Source organism: Pleurodeles waltl, chromosome 5 (assembly GCF_031143425.1).
Source record: "Pleurodeles waltl isolate 20211129_DDA chromosome 5, aPleWal1.hap1.20221129, whole genome shotgun sequence".
Classification (NCBI taxonomy): Eukaryota; Metazoa; Chordata; class Amphibia; order Caudata; family Salamandridae; genus Pleurodeles; species Pleurodeles waltl.
The window spans coordinates 1,551,269,622-1,551,282,158 of NC_090444.1; the positions used below are offsets into that span (position 1 = coordinate 1,551,269,622).

General features: G+C 48.2%; 1 protein-coding gene across 1 annotated transcript in view; it reads left to right on the forward strand.

The window, feature by feature from the left end:
* TPO (thyroid peroxidase) overlaps window positions 1-12,537 on the forward strand; it is a gene marked incomplete at its 5' end in the record, with an annotated part of 635,329 nt that overhangs the window by 481,039 nt on the left and 141,753 nt on the right. Inside the window, one exon of the mRNA XM_069236627.1 lies at window positions 2,765-3,002. Coding sequence (XP_069092728.1) covers window positions 2,765-3,002 — 238 coding nt within the window. The remainder of the gene's footprint in view (window positions 1-2,764; window positions 3,003-12,537) is intronic.

Below are 12,537 nucleotides of genomic sequence, written 5' to 3' on the forward strand. Positions count from 1 at the left end.
GCGCTGCGGTGTAACAGGTCTAGGGTGACAAACGACTGGTGTAAAGTTCTTTGTGAGTGTGTTGGAGGCAGCCCATTTCAAATGCAAGTGAGGCAGAGAGCAGCTCCTCCCCTCCCATCCTATCCTGCCAACACCTAGTTCCCCTTTGTTTCACTGTCTAGCAGGAATACACAAAGGCCAACTGCCAACTATAGCTGTCACGACTCACGTGCTGCTTGCGCCTGGAGTTTGCAGATCTTGAGGCATGGATCTTGAGAGTTCGACTTTGGCCCAAAAAGGGGCGACTCTTTCTGGTAGCCACGGTGCTGTAGGCAAAGGAACGCCAAGGACAGACCGTGACCGTGAGAAAGTAGCGCCAGAGGGAAAAAAAACCTTCAGAAGAAGAGGAAAAAACCTCCAAGAAGATTCGCAGAGGATTCCTGAAACAAGAACAGAGGAACAGGAATCAAAAAGAACTGACGTAATAACACAGAAATGGCGAAATCCAGAACCAAAGGCTAGGAAATCAGGAGCGAGGACACTAACTGAACAGAGAGTGTTGCAGCGCAAAGAGGAGAAGAAAACACCACCCTTAAATACCATAAAACAGGAAGTGACCCACAGGAAGAAAAAGGACACCATCTTAGATAGGGAAAAGTAGATAGAATAGACTGGAGCAGAAACCATAGAGAATAGGGAAGGAGGAATGCTGGGAAGACAAGGGTAACCTGGGAAGGGGAAAAGACATAAAGGAAAGAGCAAGAAACAGACCCAAAAAGAAAGAAGACAGAAGAAAGAAGAAAAGGAGCCCAAACAGGTAAGAGGGGTCAGGAGACCCCAACAAAACGGAGGGAGAGAGCAGCGCGAGGCCCCAAGTAAGCCTTGGGGCCTCGTAGGGTGCCGGAAAGGCTCGGGGCGCGCCGCGTCTTAAAGACGCGAAGCGCGGCCCGAGCCGAACGCGCGGCTTGTGCCGAACGCTTGGCTCGCGCCGCGCGGTGCGGCGCGACAATAGCTGTCATGTGACCCAGAACATAGCTTCATTCACCAAATTTTTATAACAATAAAATGCCAACTTTCTGAAAGTGGCATTTTCAGAAATTGTGACTTCAAATCTGATTTTCCCCTTAAATGAAAATTTAAGCTACAATTAAATAGAGAACAAACATGACCTTTCTACCTGTTTCCAATCAAAAGGTAGTATATTAAATGTAATCAGCTAACCCAATCAAATCCTATGTCAGTGATAGGCCTTACTATAATGAACCACAAAGGACATGTAAAACTTATAAGTAAATTTGAACCTTTTTTTAATACATTGCTCCCTACCCTAAGGCCTTTTTAGGGCCTACTTTAGAAGTGACATATATGCATTAAAAAGGAAGGTCTAGGCTTGGGAAAAGAGTTCCTTTTTCAAGTTGAATTGGCAGTTTAAATTTGCACACAGGCGCAATGGCAGTTCTAAGAGATGTTTTGAAGGGCTACTTAATTGGGTGGCAGAATAAGTGCTGCAGACCAACTAGTAGCATTTAATGTACATGGCCTACGTACATGTAGTACCATTTAACGCGGCATTTATAAGTACATTAAATGCGCTAATTGGGTTCAGGTCACTTTTACTACGTTCTGCGGAGACAGAGCTTTAGCAATGGTTAGCAGTGGTAAAGTACACAGGGTCCTAAGGCCAATAAAATCCAATTTCAGCAAACAGGAGGGGAGAAGGCAAACGTTTAGGGGAAGACCACACCAAAAGCTGACAGGCCTAACACTGTAATAAATATGGAGAATATGAGGTATACTGCCTTCTCTGCTGGTACAGAAGATAAGCAGATAGAACATAACGTGGCTAGAAATAGAAAATCCTCTACCTTTTGCATAAAGTGCCAAATTTTCCATCAGATTCTCTTCTAGAACCTTGGTCCAGAGATTTGAGTATTTGTGTCTCCAACTCCAAATCAGGCCTTCATGGCTTCATTATGTGTGGCTTCTGTATCCTGATGACACCAGTAATAGATGCCCTGAGGGAACCCCACCTATCTTAGGTTTTATCCTGTCACATTGACTGCTGAAAACAGATGAAATATCTGGGTAAATATCTACATAAAGCTGAGAATAAACATGTGAATCACTGATTCCCACATATATTTTACGAACCTGTAGCAGGTATGGCCTATGAAATTACTAATACCCGTGGTATCTTTAGTTCCGGGGGATGGGGCAGTGCATTCCAAAAACCACCCCACTCCAAACTGCTGCTTAAAGGTTAAAGATGCCTACCTGTAGGAGATATATGAGCTGACAACTGGCTTATCATTATTGTGGGGGCTCTAGAGAAGAATTTATGACTCCATTGAACTTGAGTGAAAAATAACGTGGTTTGTCTTCTCAAAGTTACAGTCCCTGCAAGTACCCCTGCATCAAAGCATGTTAAGGAAAGGCTTATTTGGGAAACTATTTAATGGTTCACCCATTTAGGAGATCAAATGCTCCTTAACTGGACCTATAAACCTGCAAGATAGGCAGTCACATCTGAGTCCTCTTGCTTGGGAACATTCTTTACCTTTCATATATGATCCTCTCCTTTGTGATTATTGAAACTGTTATTGTTGGACAATGTATACATAGTTACACATATGTTCTACATAATATTGAATCACATAAAAAATGTACAGACATGAAACTGAAATTATATGTTGCTTGTTGCCATTTGTATGATTCCTCTTTGAATGCTAATGTACAAATGAGCAATAAATGTAATTGGTTTAAACACACGGTCTTCTTTCTTTAGGCTACAATGACTGGAGAGAATATTGTGGTTTACATGCGTTGGTGACAAAACAAGATCTGAGCTCTGTGGTTTCTGATACTAAGTTGGTTGAAAAAATAATCGAGCTATATGGGCATATTAATAATGTAGATGTCTGGGTCGGTGGTCTAATGGAAAACATTATGCCAGGTGCGAGAACTGGGCCACTTTTTGCATGCTTAATTGGAAAGCAAATGCAAGCACTGCGAGATGGTGACAGGTGAGCATTTAATTTCTCATAAATATGTATGCTAATGTGAGAATGCAAGCTTGGTACAGCAATATATGAATGGAAGAATACCCTGAAAATAAATGTTGACCAGGGCTGAAGTTGCAGCCACTCTCTTGCATGTTATTCCTTCTTAGTATTAGCTGAAGAAACAATATCTACAGTACAATACAACTTTGTCATGAATAAGGATGTTGGGCCTGATTAAGAGTTTGTTAAACAGGTACTTCTTTGCAAAAGTGAGAGATATCCCCTCCGCCTTGGTTGCATAGCATAATATCTTGAACAACAATATTGTGACATCAGAATATTGTGCAAAAAATATTGTCTACAGAAATATTTAGTTTAAACAATAGGGGCCTATTAATCATTTCTGACAAATGAGGCAGCCCTATGATGAAGCATACCACCTAGTTTGGTGAAAAAGTATTAGGACCCATCACACGGGTACTGATTTTGTGGTAGGAAAGAGTCTGAAGCTAACTTATTTCAGTGGTTCCAATGCACATCCATATTCAATTCTCTGCACTGGCGGGTCTGATCCCCTTTTGGCTAAGAACACACTGGAAGTCCCATGCAGAGGTTTAGTTGGAATTTCTTATTTTTCTTTCTCCTGAATTGTACAGGATGTCAGGACATTCACTGGAATAAATTATCCCATTCATCAGCTTCACCTCCTTTTATTAGTGGTTTATGTGATATTTGATTGCACATTATGGGCCAGATATAGAAAGAATTGATTTACAAAAAGTGGTCACAAATTGTGCACCAACTGTTTGTGAATCAAGTCTGATTTTGCAAAACATCCTGTATACCAAAAGGTCAGTTTTCAATTGTGTCAGTCTCAATTCAACTTACCTCTCTATTATTCATGAGGTGGGATGCAAATTACAACTCATTCTGAATGGATGTTATCAAAGGGATGGTGGACAGCTAGGGTCAACTGACCACCATGCTTGTGTTTAGTTTTAAATATAGTAAATTATTTAAATGCAGCATGATTTCTTTTAAGGAAATATTTTACATTCACAAATGAGAAAGGGTCCCTTCTCCTTTAAAACTTTAAAAATGGGTTACTACCTCCTTTGAGAAGTCCTCAGCCTATCAATGGTTTGCAATTGAAATTGCAACTGCAAACTATTGAGTCATGCCATAAATCCCCTTCCAAATAGTCAATTACTATTCGTTTTAAACCTTTTTTTATGATTCGGGAACCTGTAACAAAATCACAAAAGAGTTAGAGCAAACTCTGCAATTGTGCGAAACATATGTTTTTTGACTGCTATATAGCATTGTACATAATACCATTTTTTTTATTAATGCATTATAGGCAGGAAGGTCATGGTCATTTACAAAATGATTGCACCGCTGCCCAGATGCACTGGAGGCAGTCTACCTACTAAAGGCAATGATCCTTATTCAAGACCTGAGAGTCGCTGTGCTGCTGATTCTGTGGGTTGGACTAATGGTGACATATTTCTACTGATATTAATTTGCAATTGTTTGCTGTTGTTTGGATTCATGACAGCACCTATTGTTTTGAAGGTACACATGCCAACCATCCATCCTGGAGTTTTCTAATATCTGTTCAATGCTCTTCCATTCCAAACTTCATGCTTCCGATGTTGGACACTGCACCATAGTACACCTCCTTTTTAACTCTTTTGGAAGACAAGAAAATGTTAGCCACAGTCTCTCAAGTCTCTACAGTGGGTTGTTTGCCCACTGCTTTATCCTGGGGAGTGCTAAGCCACAGTCTCTCAAGTGGATAACAGTCTCCACTGGTTTTGGAGGGGGCTTTGTGCTCAGAGTGCTTCATCCTGCCAAGGACAGAGGTAGTGGATGTCATTCTCCAGTGGTTCTGGAGGGGGCTTTGTGCCCAGAGTGCTTCATCCTTCCAAGGACTCAGGTAGTGGATGTCTTTCTCCTCTGGTTCTGGAGGGGGCTTTGTGCCCAGAGTGCTTCATCCTGCCAAGGACTCAGGTAGTGGATGTCTTTCTCCACTGGTTCTGGAGGGGGCTTTGTGCCCAGAGTGCTTCATCCTGCCAAGGACTCAGGTAGTGGATGTGACACTCCACTGACGGTGGTGCAACATGCAAGCCCTATTGCCTGGTGCACTCCAAAACCCGGCTATTGCTGACACCACTGTGCCCGGTGATGTGGTGGCTAAGGTGCTGGGTCGGGACCTGGAAAGGCAGGCCCTAGGGGAGGGATGGGGTGGGAGAGGTGTAGGGAAGAGGTCAACATTTGATAGGAAAAGCTTTTTAGACACACTGGGACGGGTAGATGGAGGGGGTTTGGGAGTGGAGGAAGAAGTAGTGGTTGTAGGAGGTGTTCGTTTGCTGACTTTGGGTAAAGGTGCATGGGCTAGAGGCTGTCATGAGGTGGATGGCTGTTGGGTGGGTGTGTGACTGCGTTTGTGTACTTTGGGAGGAGGGCTCACAGACACACTGGGAGAGGACACAGGGGATGTGTGAATGGTAGTGGGGGTGGTGAGTGCACGTGAGCGGTGTGTGGTGATGGACGTGCTGGTAATGGAGGTAGTGGGTGAAGATGTAGTGCATGCAGGTGTGAGTGGAGGTATGACAGGGAGGGAGAAGGGAGACGTGGAGGAGGGGGACACAGTGGAAGCAGTGGATGTTGTTATGTGTGCATGGGTATGATGCTTGTGTGAGTGCCTGTGAGATGTGTGGTGCTTATGTTTGCCAGAGCCACCCTTGTGTGTTGAGGTGTGTGCATGCTGGTCTGATGGTGTGCTTGGGATAGGCTGAGGTACTGGAGATTGGGTCTGGGTGGAGGAAGTTGGAGGGGGGAGGCTGGACACAGGGACAATGGTTGCCATCAGTGCAGAGGCCAGAGCCTGAATTGCTCTCTGTAGGGCTGCCTGGCCAGAATGAATGCCCTCCAGGTATGCATTTGTCTGTTGCAACTACCTCTCTACACCCTGGATGGCATTCAGAATGGTAGACTGCCCAACAGTGAGGGATCTGAGGAGGTCAATGGCCTCCTCACTGAGGGCAGCAGGGCTGACTGGGGCAGGGCCTGAGGTGCCTAGGGCGAAGGAGATGCCCACCCTCCTGGGTGAGCAGGCACAGGACACATGCTGAGGGGCTGCTTGGAGGGCGGTGCTGGTAGGGGGGTGGCGGCTGTACCTGTAGACGCGGTGGGCACAGAGGGGCCCGCACCGCAAGGGAGCTCCCATCAGAGGAGGAGTCGGTGTTGCTGGTCTCTGCTCCTGTCCGCGTCGTGGAGCTCCCCTCACCCTCCGTCCCACTGGTGACTTCAGACTCTGTTGTCTCCCCCTCCAGGGCCATGTGGGATGCAGCACCCTCCTGCTCCGGTAGCACAGCTCCTCCGCCTGATGATGCTAATGCACACAAGAACAGGGAGACCACAAAAAGGGGGGGAAGAAAGAAGAAAGACATGTTCAGTGCATGCAATACCGCTACCGTTGGCGGACACTACAGACACAGCAGCCCTCTACACTATGCCATGCACTTAGAGTCCCCTAATTAATCACAGGGACATGGGGTACATGGCCTATGCCCGATTGCTGCACACATGGAAGTCAAAGGAGCCTGACTAGGTGTAGATGGCTCTTACCACTGGTTGGGTTGGGGTGCCACTTAGCCTGCCTCACAAAGGGTCCTTGCCTACAAAGCCCGCCCTAGCCTAGGGGAACCCACTGCCCACCTCCCCAACCCAGACACCTCCAATGGGCGCAGAGTCAGATCGATGTGACGGTACTCACCTCCTTGTGGCTGCTGTGATGCCCTCAAGCGCCCATCCAACTCCGGATACATCACCACCAGGATCCGGAACATCAGGGGGGTCATGGTGCGACGGGCACCCCTCCCACGTTGGGAGGCCACCCCCAGCTGGACCTACGCCGTCTTCTTGCTCCAGCGGCAAATGTCCTCCCATCTTTTACGGCAGTGGGTACTCCGTCTGTGGTGGGCCCCCTGGATCCGGACGTCCTTGGCGATGGCACGCCAAATATCCTTCTGGTGGGCGCTGACCTACAGGAATTGTACAGGGGAAAAGGAAAAACTTTAACCATCCGGACCGTCACAGTCATTGTCCCACGTTCCCAATCTTGCCCTGACGCACATACACTCACTGTCCGATCATGCAGGCCTCATCCCCCCTCGTATCTTCCATCCACACCACTCCAAACAGGCATTGCTCATACAGCATGCTCACAGTGTTCTCACCTGTTTGTCTGGAGGACTTTAGAGTAGCGTGTACTGGGTGAGGAACCCATCTACTAGTTTATCCAACTCCTCCGATGTGAAGGCAGGGGCCCTTTCCTCAGACACATGAGCCATCGTCGCTTCCAGACTGAGGTCACAGCGTGTCGAAGATCAGGTATCAAGTGAGTGAACAGAGTAAAAATGGCGGTCACGTCCGCGGCGGTGCATACCATCACCGCCGGCGTACATCGTCATTGGCTCCTGGGACCCATAGGGCCCAATGTTAACCAATGCAGGATTGTGCCGCGGCCTTCGACCGCCTACCGCTAGGTGTACAACGCCAGCGCAGTTACCTCATATCCCCTTGTCCCACATTACAGGTCAGGCAGCCGTCATTTCAGGGGGCCACATGGCATTACTTTTAAATGCGTCACACATATCCAGGCCTTGCATACACACAAAGACAAGCACATAGCGGATTGACAAATGTGTGCAATAAAATATGTTTTTTACGACCTCAGTGTTGGTTGACTCAGTGCTCGCTGTTCCCATCCATAGGGCACGTCCGCTGGGGCAGGTGAGGAGATGGCGGCATCCTCCGGTGTACAGACCGCTGGTGGACCTGTCGACAATGGAAGAGAGACATGTAATAGTCACGTACAGACTTGATCGTGCCACAATCAAGGAGCTGTTTGCCCAGTTGGAGACAGACCTGATGTCAGCTATCCTCCATCCCACAGGAATGCCCCCTCTAGTGCAGGTCCTGTCAGTACTCCATTCCTGGCAAGTGGGTCTTTTCAAACAACAGTGGCCATAGCATCAGGGATGTCCCAGCCTATGTTCTCAAACGTGTTGTCCAGAGTGTTGTCTGCCCTGCTGAAACACATGCGCAGCTACATCGTGTTCCCTCAGGTGGAGGATTTGCCTACAGTGAAAGGTGACTTCCATGCCCTGGGACATATCCCCAACATCATAGGTGCTATGGATGGGACACACGTGGCCTTGGTCCCCATCCGCAGGAGTGAACAGGTGTACAGAAAACGGAAGAGCTCCCATTCAATGAATGTGCAGATGGTGTGTTTGGCCGACCAGTACATCTCCCATGTGAACGACAGGTTTCCTGGCTCAGTGCATGACTCTTACATTCTGAGGAATAGCAGCATCCCTTATGTGATGGGGCAAGTCCAGAGGCACCGTGTGTGGCTAATAGGTGAGGACAAGGACCCTATACCCTGTGAATAGTTGTCTGGGGTTGTCCCTAAGGGTTAGTTTGTGTCTAACAGTTGTCCCTCAACATTTGCAGGTGGTTACCCAAACCTGTCATGGCTACTGACCCCAGTGAGAAATCCCAGGACAAGGGCAAATGAACACTACAAAGAAGCACATGGGCAAACTAGGAGAGTGATAGAAAGGACCTTCGGCCTCCTGAAGGCCAGGTACCGGTGCCTCCATATGACAGGTGGTTCTCTGTACTACTCACGAAAGAAGGTGTGCCAGATCATCGTGGCCTGCTGTATGCTGCACAACTTGGCTTTGCAAAGACAGGTGCCTTTTCAGCAGGAGGATGGTCCAGAAGGAGGTCTTGTGGCAGCTGTGGAGCCTGTGGACAGTGAAGAAGAGGAGGCAGAAGAAGAGGATATCGACAACAGAAACAACGTGATCCAGCAATACTTCCAGTGAGACACAGGTAAGAAGACATCACTGCCTCCTACATCTGATAACATTGTTAGACCTATCATATGTCTGTCACTTTCACCCAGTGGATGGACCCTGACCTGTCACTTTGCCTTTCCATTTCACAGATGCGGGTCCCACTGTGCGACCTCTGCTATGTTACCACATGGACTAGAGCTGTGTGACATAGGTATGTTGACAATATAATGGACATTGCTATTTTCCTCAGTTATTGCAAATACACATTAGTGAAAGCACAGACTGACTCCAGATTGTTTTGTGATTCAAGGGTGTTTATTTAAGTGCAGATTAGTGGACAGGGTTGTAATATGGGCAGGGGTGATGGTGGAGGAATATCCATGGCAGAGTCCAGTCTATTTGTCTCACAGGTGCATTGTCCAAAGGGGCATAGGAAGTGGAGCTAGGGCAGTTTAAGGATGGACAGGGTGACAAAGTGGGACAGAAGGATGACATTCAGGGGGGTCTCATTTCTTGGCGGGGCTCTTAGCATTGTTCTCTGTCTTTGTCTTGGATCTCGGGACCGTTTGCGGGGTGGTTCTCCATCTGCAGGGGATGGGGTGCTGGTGTCGTGGTCCTGTGGTGGTGCCTCCTGTCCACTAGCGCCGGCGGAGGTGGTGGGCTGTTAATCATCAAGGCTAGTGTCAGGGGCCCCTTGTTGTGCCACAGTGTCCCTCCTGGTTTTCACAAGGTCCTTCAGCACCCCTACAATGGTGACCAGGGTGGTGTTGATGGACTTGAGTTCCGCCCTGAACCCCAAATACTGTTCCTCCTGCAGCCGCTGGGTCTCCTGAAACTTGGCCAGTACTGTTACCATTGTCTCCTGGGAATGATGGTACGCTCCCATGATGTTGGAGAGTGCCTCGTGGAGAGTGGGTTCCCTGGGCCTGTCCTCCCCCTGTAGCACAGCATGCCTCCCAGTTCCCCGGTTGGTGGGTTTGCCTGGGTTCCCTGTATTGGTGGACACACTGCTGCTTGACGTGTCCTGGGGACAGAGGTATGGGCCCACTGGGTGGGTGCTGTGCTGGTGTTTCCTGAGGGGGGAGGCTCTGTGGCGACTTGTGACTGTGTCAGGGGAACCCACAGTCCCGAGGTCCCAGATGGGCCGGGCTGGTCATCTAGATCCAGTTGGACAGAGCTGCTGTCATCACTGTGGGCCTCTTCTGTTGGGGAGTGGTCATGTCTGGAACCTCCTGTTCGGTGACGTTGGGTAGGGGTCCTGCAGGGTATAAAGGCATGATTATTGCATCTGTGTGTGCCATCATGTTCAATGGGTGGGTGACCGTGTATCCCAGTCTTACATTCTTGTGTAGGACCTTGTGTGATAATTGTTTTGGGGTCTGTGTGGGTATCTGTAGTGGACATGCTTTGGTGATGGGTGCCCATGCTTTGTTGTTGCATGCAGGGCTTGGTGTTGGGATGGGTGGTTTGTGATAGTGGGGCATATGTGGAGTGATGGGGTTGAGGGTGAAGGTGGGGTATGTGATAGCATGCAGGTAGGGTGAGGGATATGGTAGTTAAGATTTGACTTACCAGAGTCCATTCCTCCAGCTACTCCAGGGAGGCCCTCAGGAAGCAGTATAGCCAAGACCTGGTCCTCCCATGTTGTTAGTTGTGGGGGAGGATGTGGGGGTATGCCGCCATTCCTCTGAACTGCAATCTGGTGTCTTGAGACTATGGAACGCACCTTCCCCTGTAGGTCGTACCACCTCTTCCTGATGTCATCCCGTGTTCTTGGATGCTGTCCCACTGCGTTGACCCTGTCCACGATTCTGCGCCATAGCTCCATCTTCCTAGCTGTAAAGGTGTGCTGCACCTGTGATCCGAATAGCTGTGGGTCTACCCGGATGATTTCCTCCACCATGACCCTGAGCTCCTCCTCAGAAAACCTGGGGTGTCTTTGCGGTGCCATGGGGTGGTGTGGGTGATGTGTTAGGTGGTGTGTGTTGTGATGTGTGAGGGGATGTGTTTGTGTGTGTTGTGTGAGGTGCGTGGATGTTGTGTGAGTGATGGTGTTGATTGCCTGTGGATGCTAGTTTATTGATGGTGGTGTCTCTCTCTGGCCGTCTGTCGCAATTCTGGTTGTAAGGGTTTGTGGGTGATGTGGGTATGTGTTTTATATTGCATTGGGTGTGTGGGAGTGGTTTGTGTATGTGTATCAGGTGTGTGTATTTCGATTTTACTAATGTGGTGGTGTTTTGTAAGTGTGTGTGTATTTTGAGCGCGGCGGTGTGTACCGCGAATGGAATACCGCTGTTGAAAGACCGCTGCGTGGATTCGTGGGTCGTGATATTGTGGGCATATTCCTGTTAGCGTGACGGTGTCGGTTTTGTAATCACCAGTTTATCACTGACCTTTGGTGTGGCGGACTTGTGTGAGTGTCTGGATTTTGGCGGATTCCGAGCTGTGAGTCGTAATAGCTGTAGCGGAATTCCGCAGCCGCAGCGGTGTGTTGGCGGTCTTCCGCACGGCGGTAAGCAGCATTTACCGCCAATGTTCTAATGAAGACCAATGTCTGATATATCCCTTCCTTTATGTTCTGGAGGTCTATACCTGTAAATCTGATCATTTACACAGTATTGTACAATCATGTTTGATTTTGTATGCTTCTGACATCTTGACAGTCCATGATTTGAACAATGTAAAAATAAATCCTCTTAGACAAGGCACGTATGTATGTGTTGGTTTGGCATGGTTGTGATCTCGAGCTAAACATTCTGTACATGCAACATACCCATGCTTGCATAAGTAGCTTGTTTTGTCATTGTATTGTTCACATGGTCTTTGATAAATGTGAAATTTACTACTGCAGACAATGAGCTTGTGACTTGTGAATTTATTCAAGTGTAACAGCTGAAGACATACTTGGTGCAAAAACAAACATAAACAAAAAGTGAAGTAGTCAGTCATGGTGAATGAAACTATAGATGTAGATGCCAAAACATCTGAATTCCAAAGTCCAGATTATTTCTCTCCTCAAAAATGAAAAAGTATCCAGAATTAGTCCACAGAGTTCATGGGTGACATACAAAGGAAGACATTAAGGTTGAGGTTTCTTGCTGGCAGTGGTGGGTGTCTTGTCATCCACACCTCCTGGATATTTGCATGGATGTTCCCACTTGTGAGGGTGGGGGGTCACCTGCTGCAGAGTCAGGGGTGTCTGACATTGTTTCTTCCACTGGCAGGGCTCCCTTCCTGTGTCTGCTTCAGATGTAGATGGCGTGATGTAGGTGCACTACAGGAAGGGCTACATGATGGTGGAAAAGCCCTGCTCAGGGTTGTATGGATGTTCATCAGCACCCCTGTTAGGGTGCCCATGTTAGAGTTATGGGCCTCCATCTGTTGGTACATGTCCCTCTGCAGCTGCTTAATTTCCCAGAGTTTGGTAACTAACTGGCGTACCACACCTTGGGACTCCGGATAGACCCCCAAGACTTGGCTTATGGTGTTCTGATCATGAGTGGCCCCTGTGGCCTTACTCTGCCTGCCCAGAGCATCCCTCGCACAGACCCTATCCCGCAGGTCTGTGCCCTTGGCCCACGGGGCCCTCTCCAAGTGGGACCTGGTTCCTCTGTGTCAGGGGTGGTCATTTGCACTTCAGGATCCAAGACGGGAGGGGCACAATATTGTACTAACTCTGC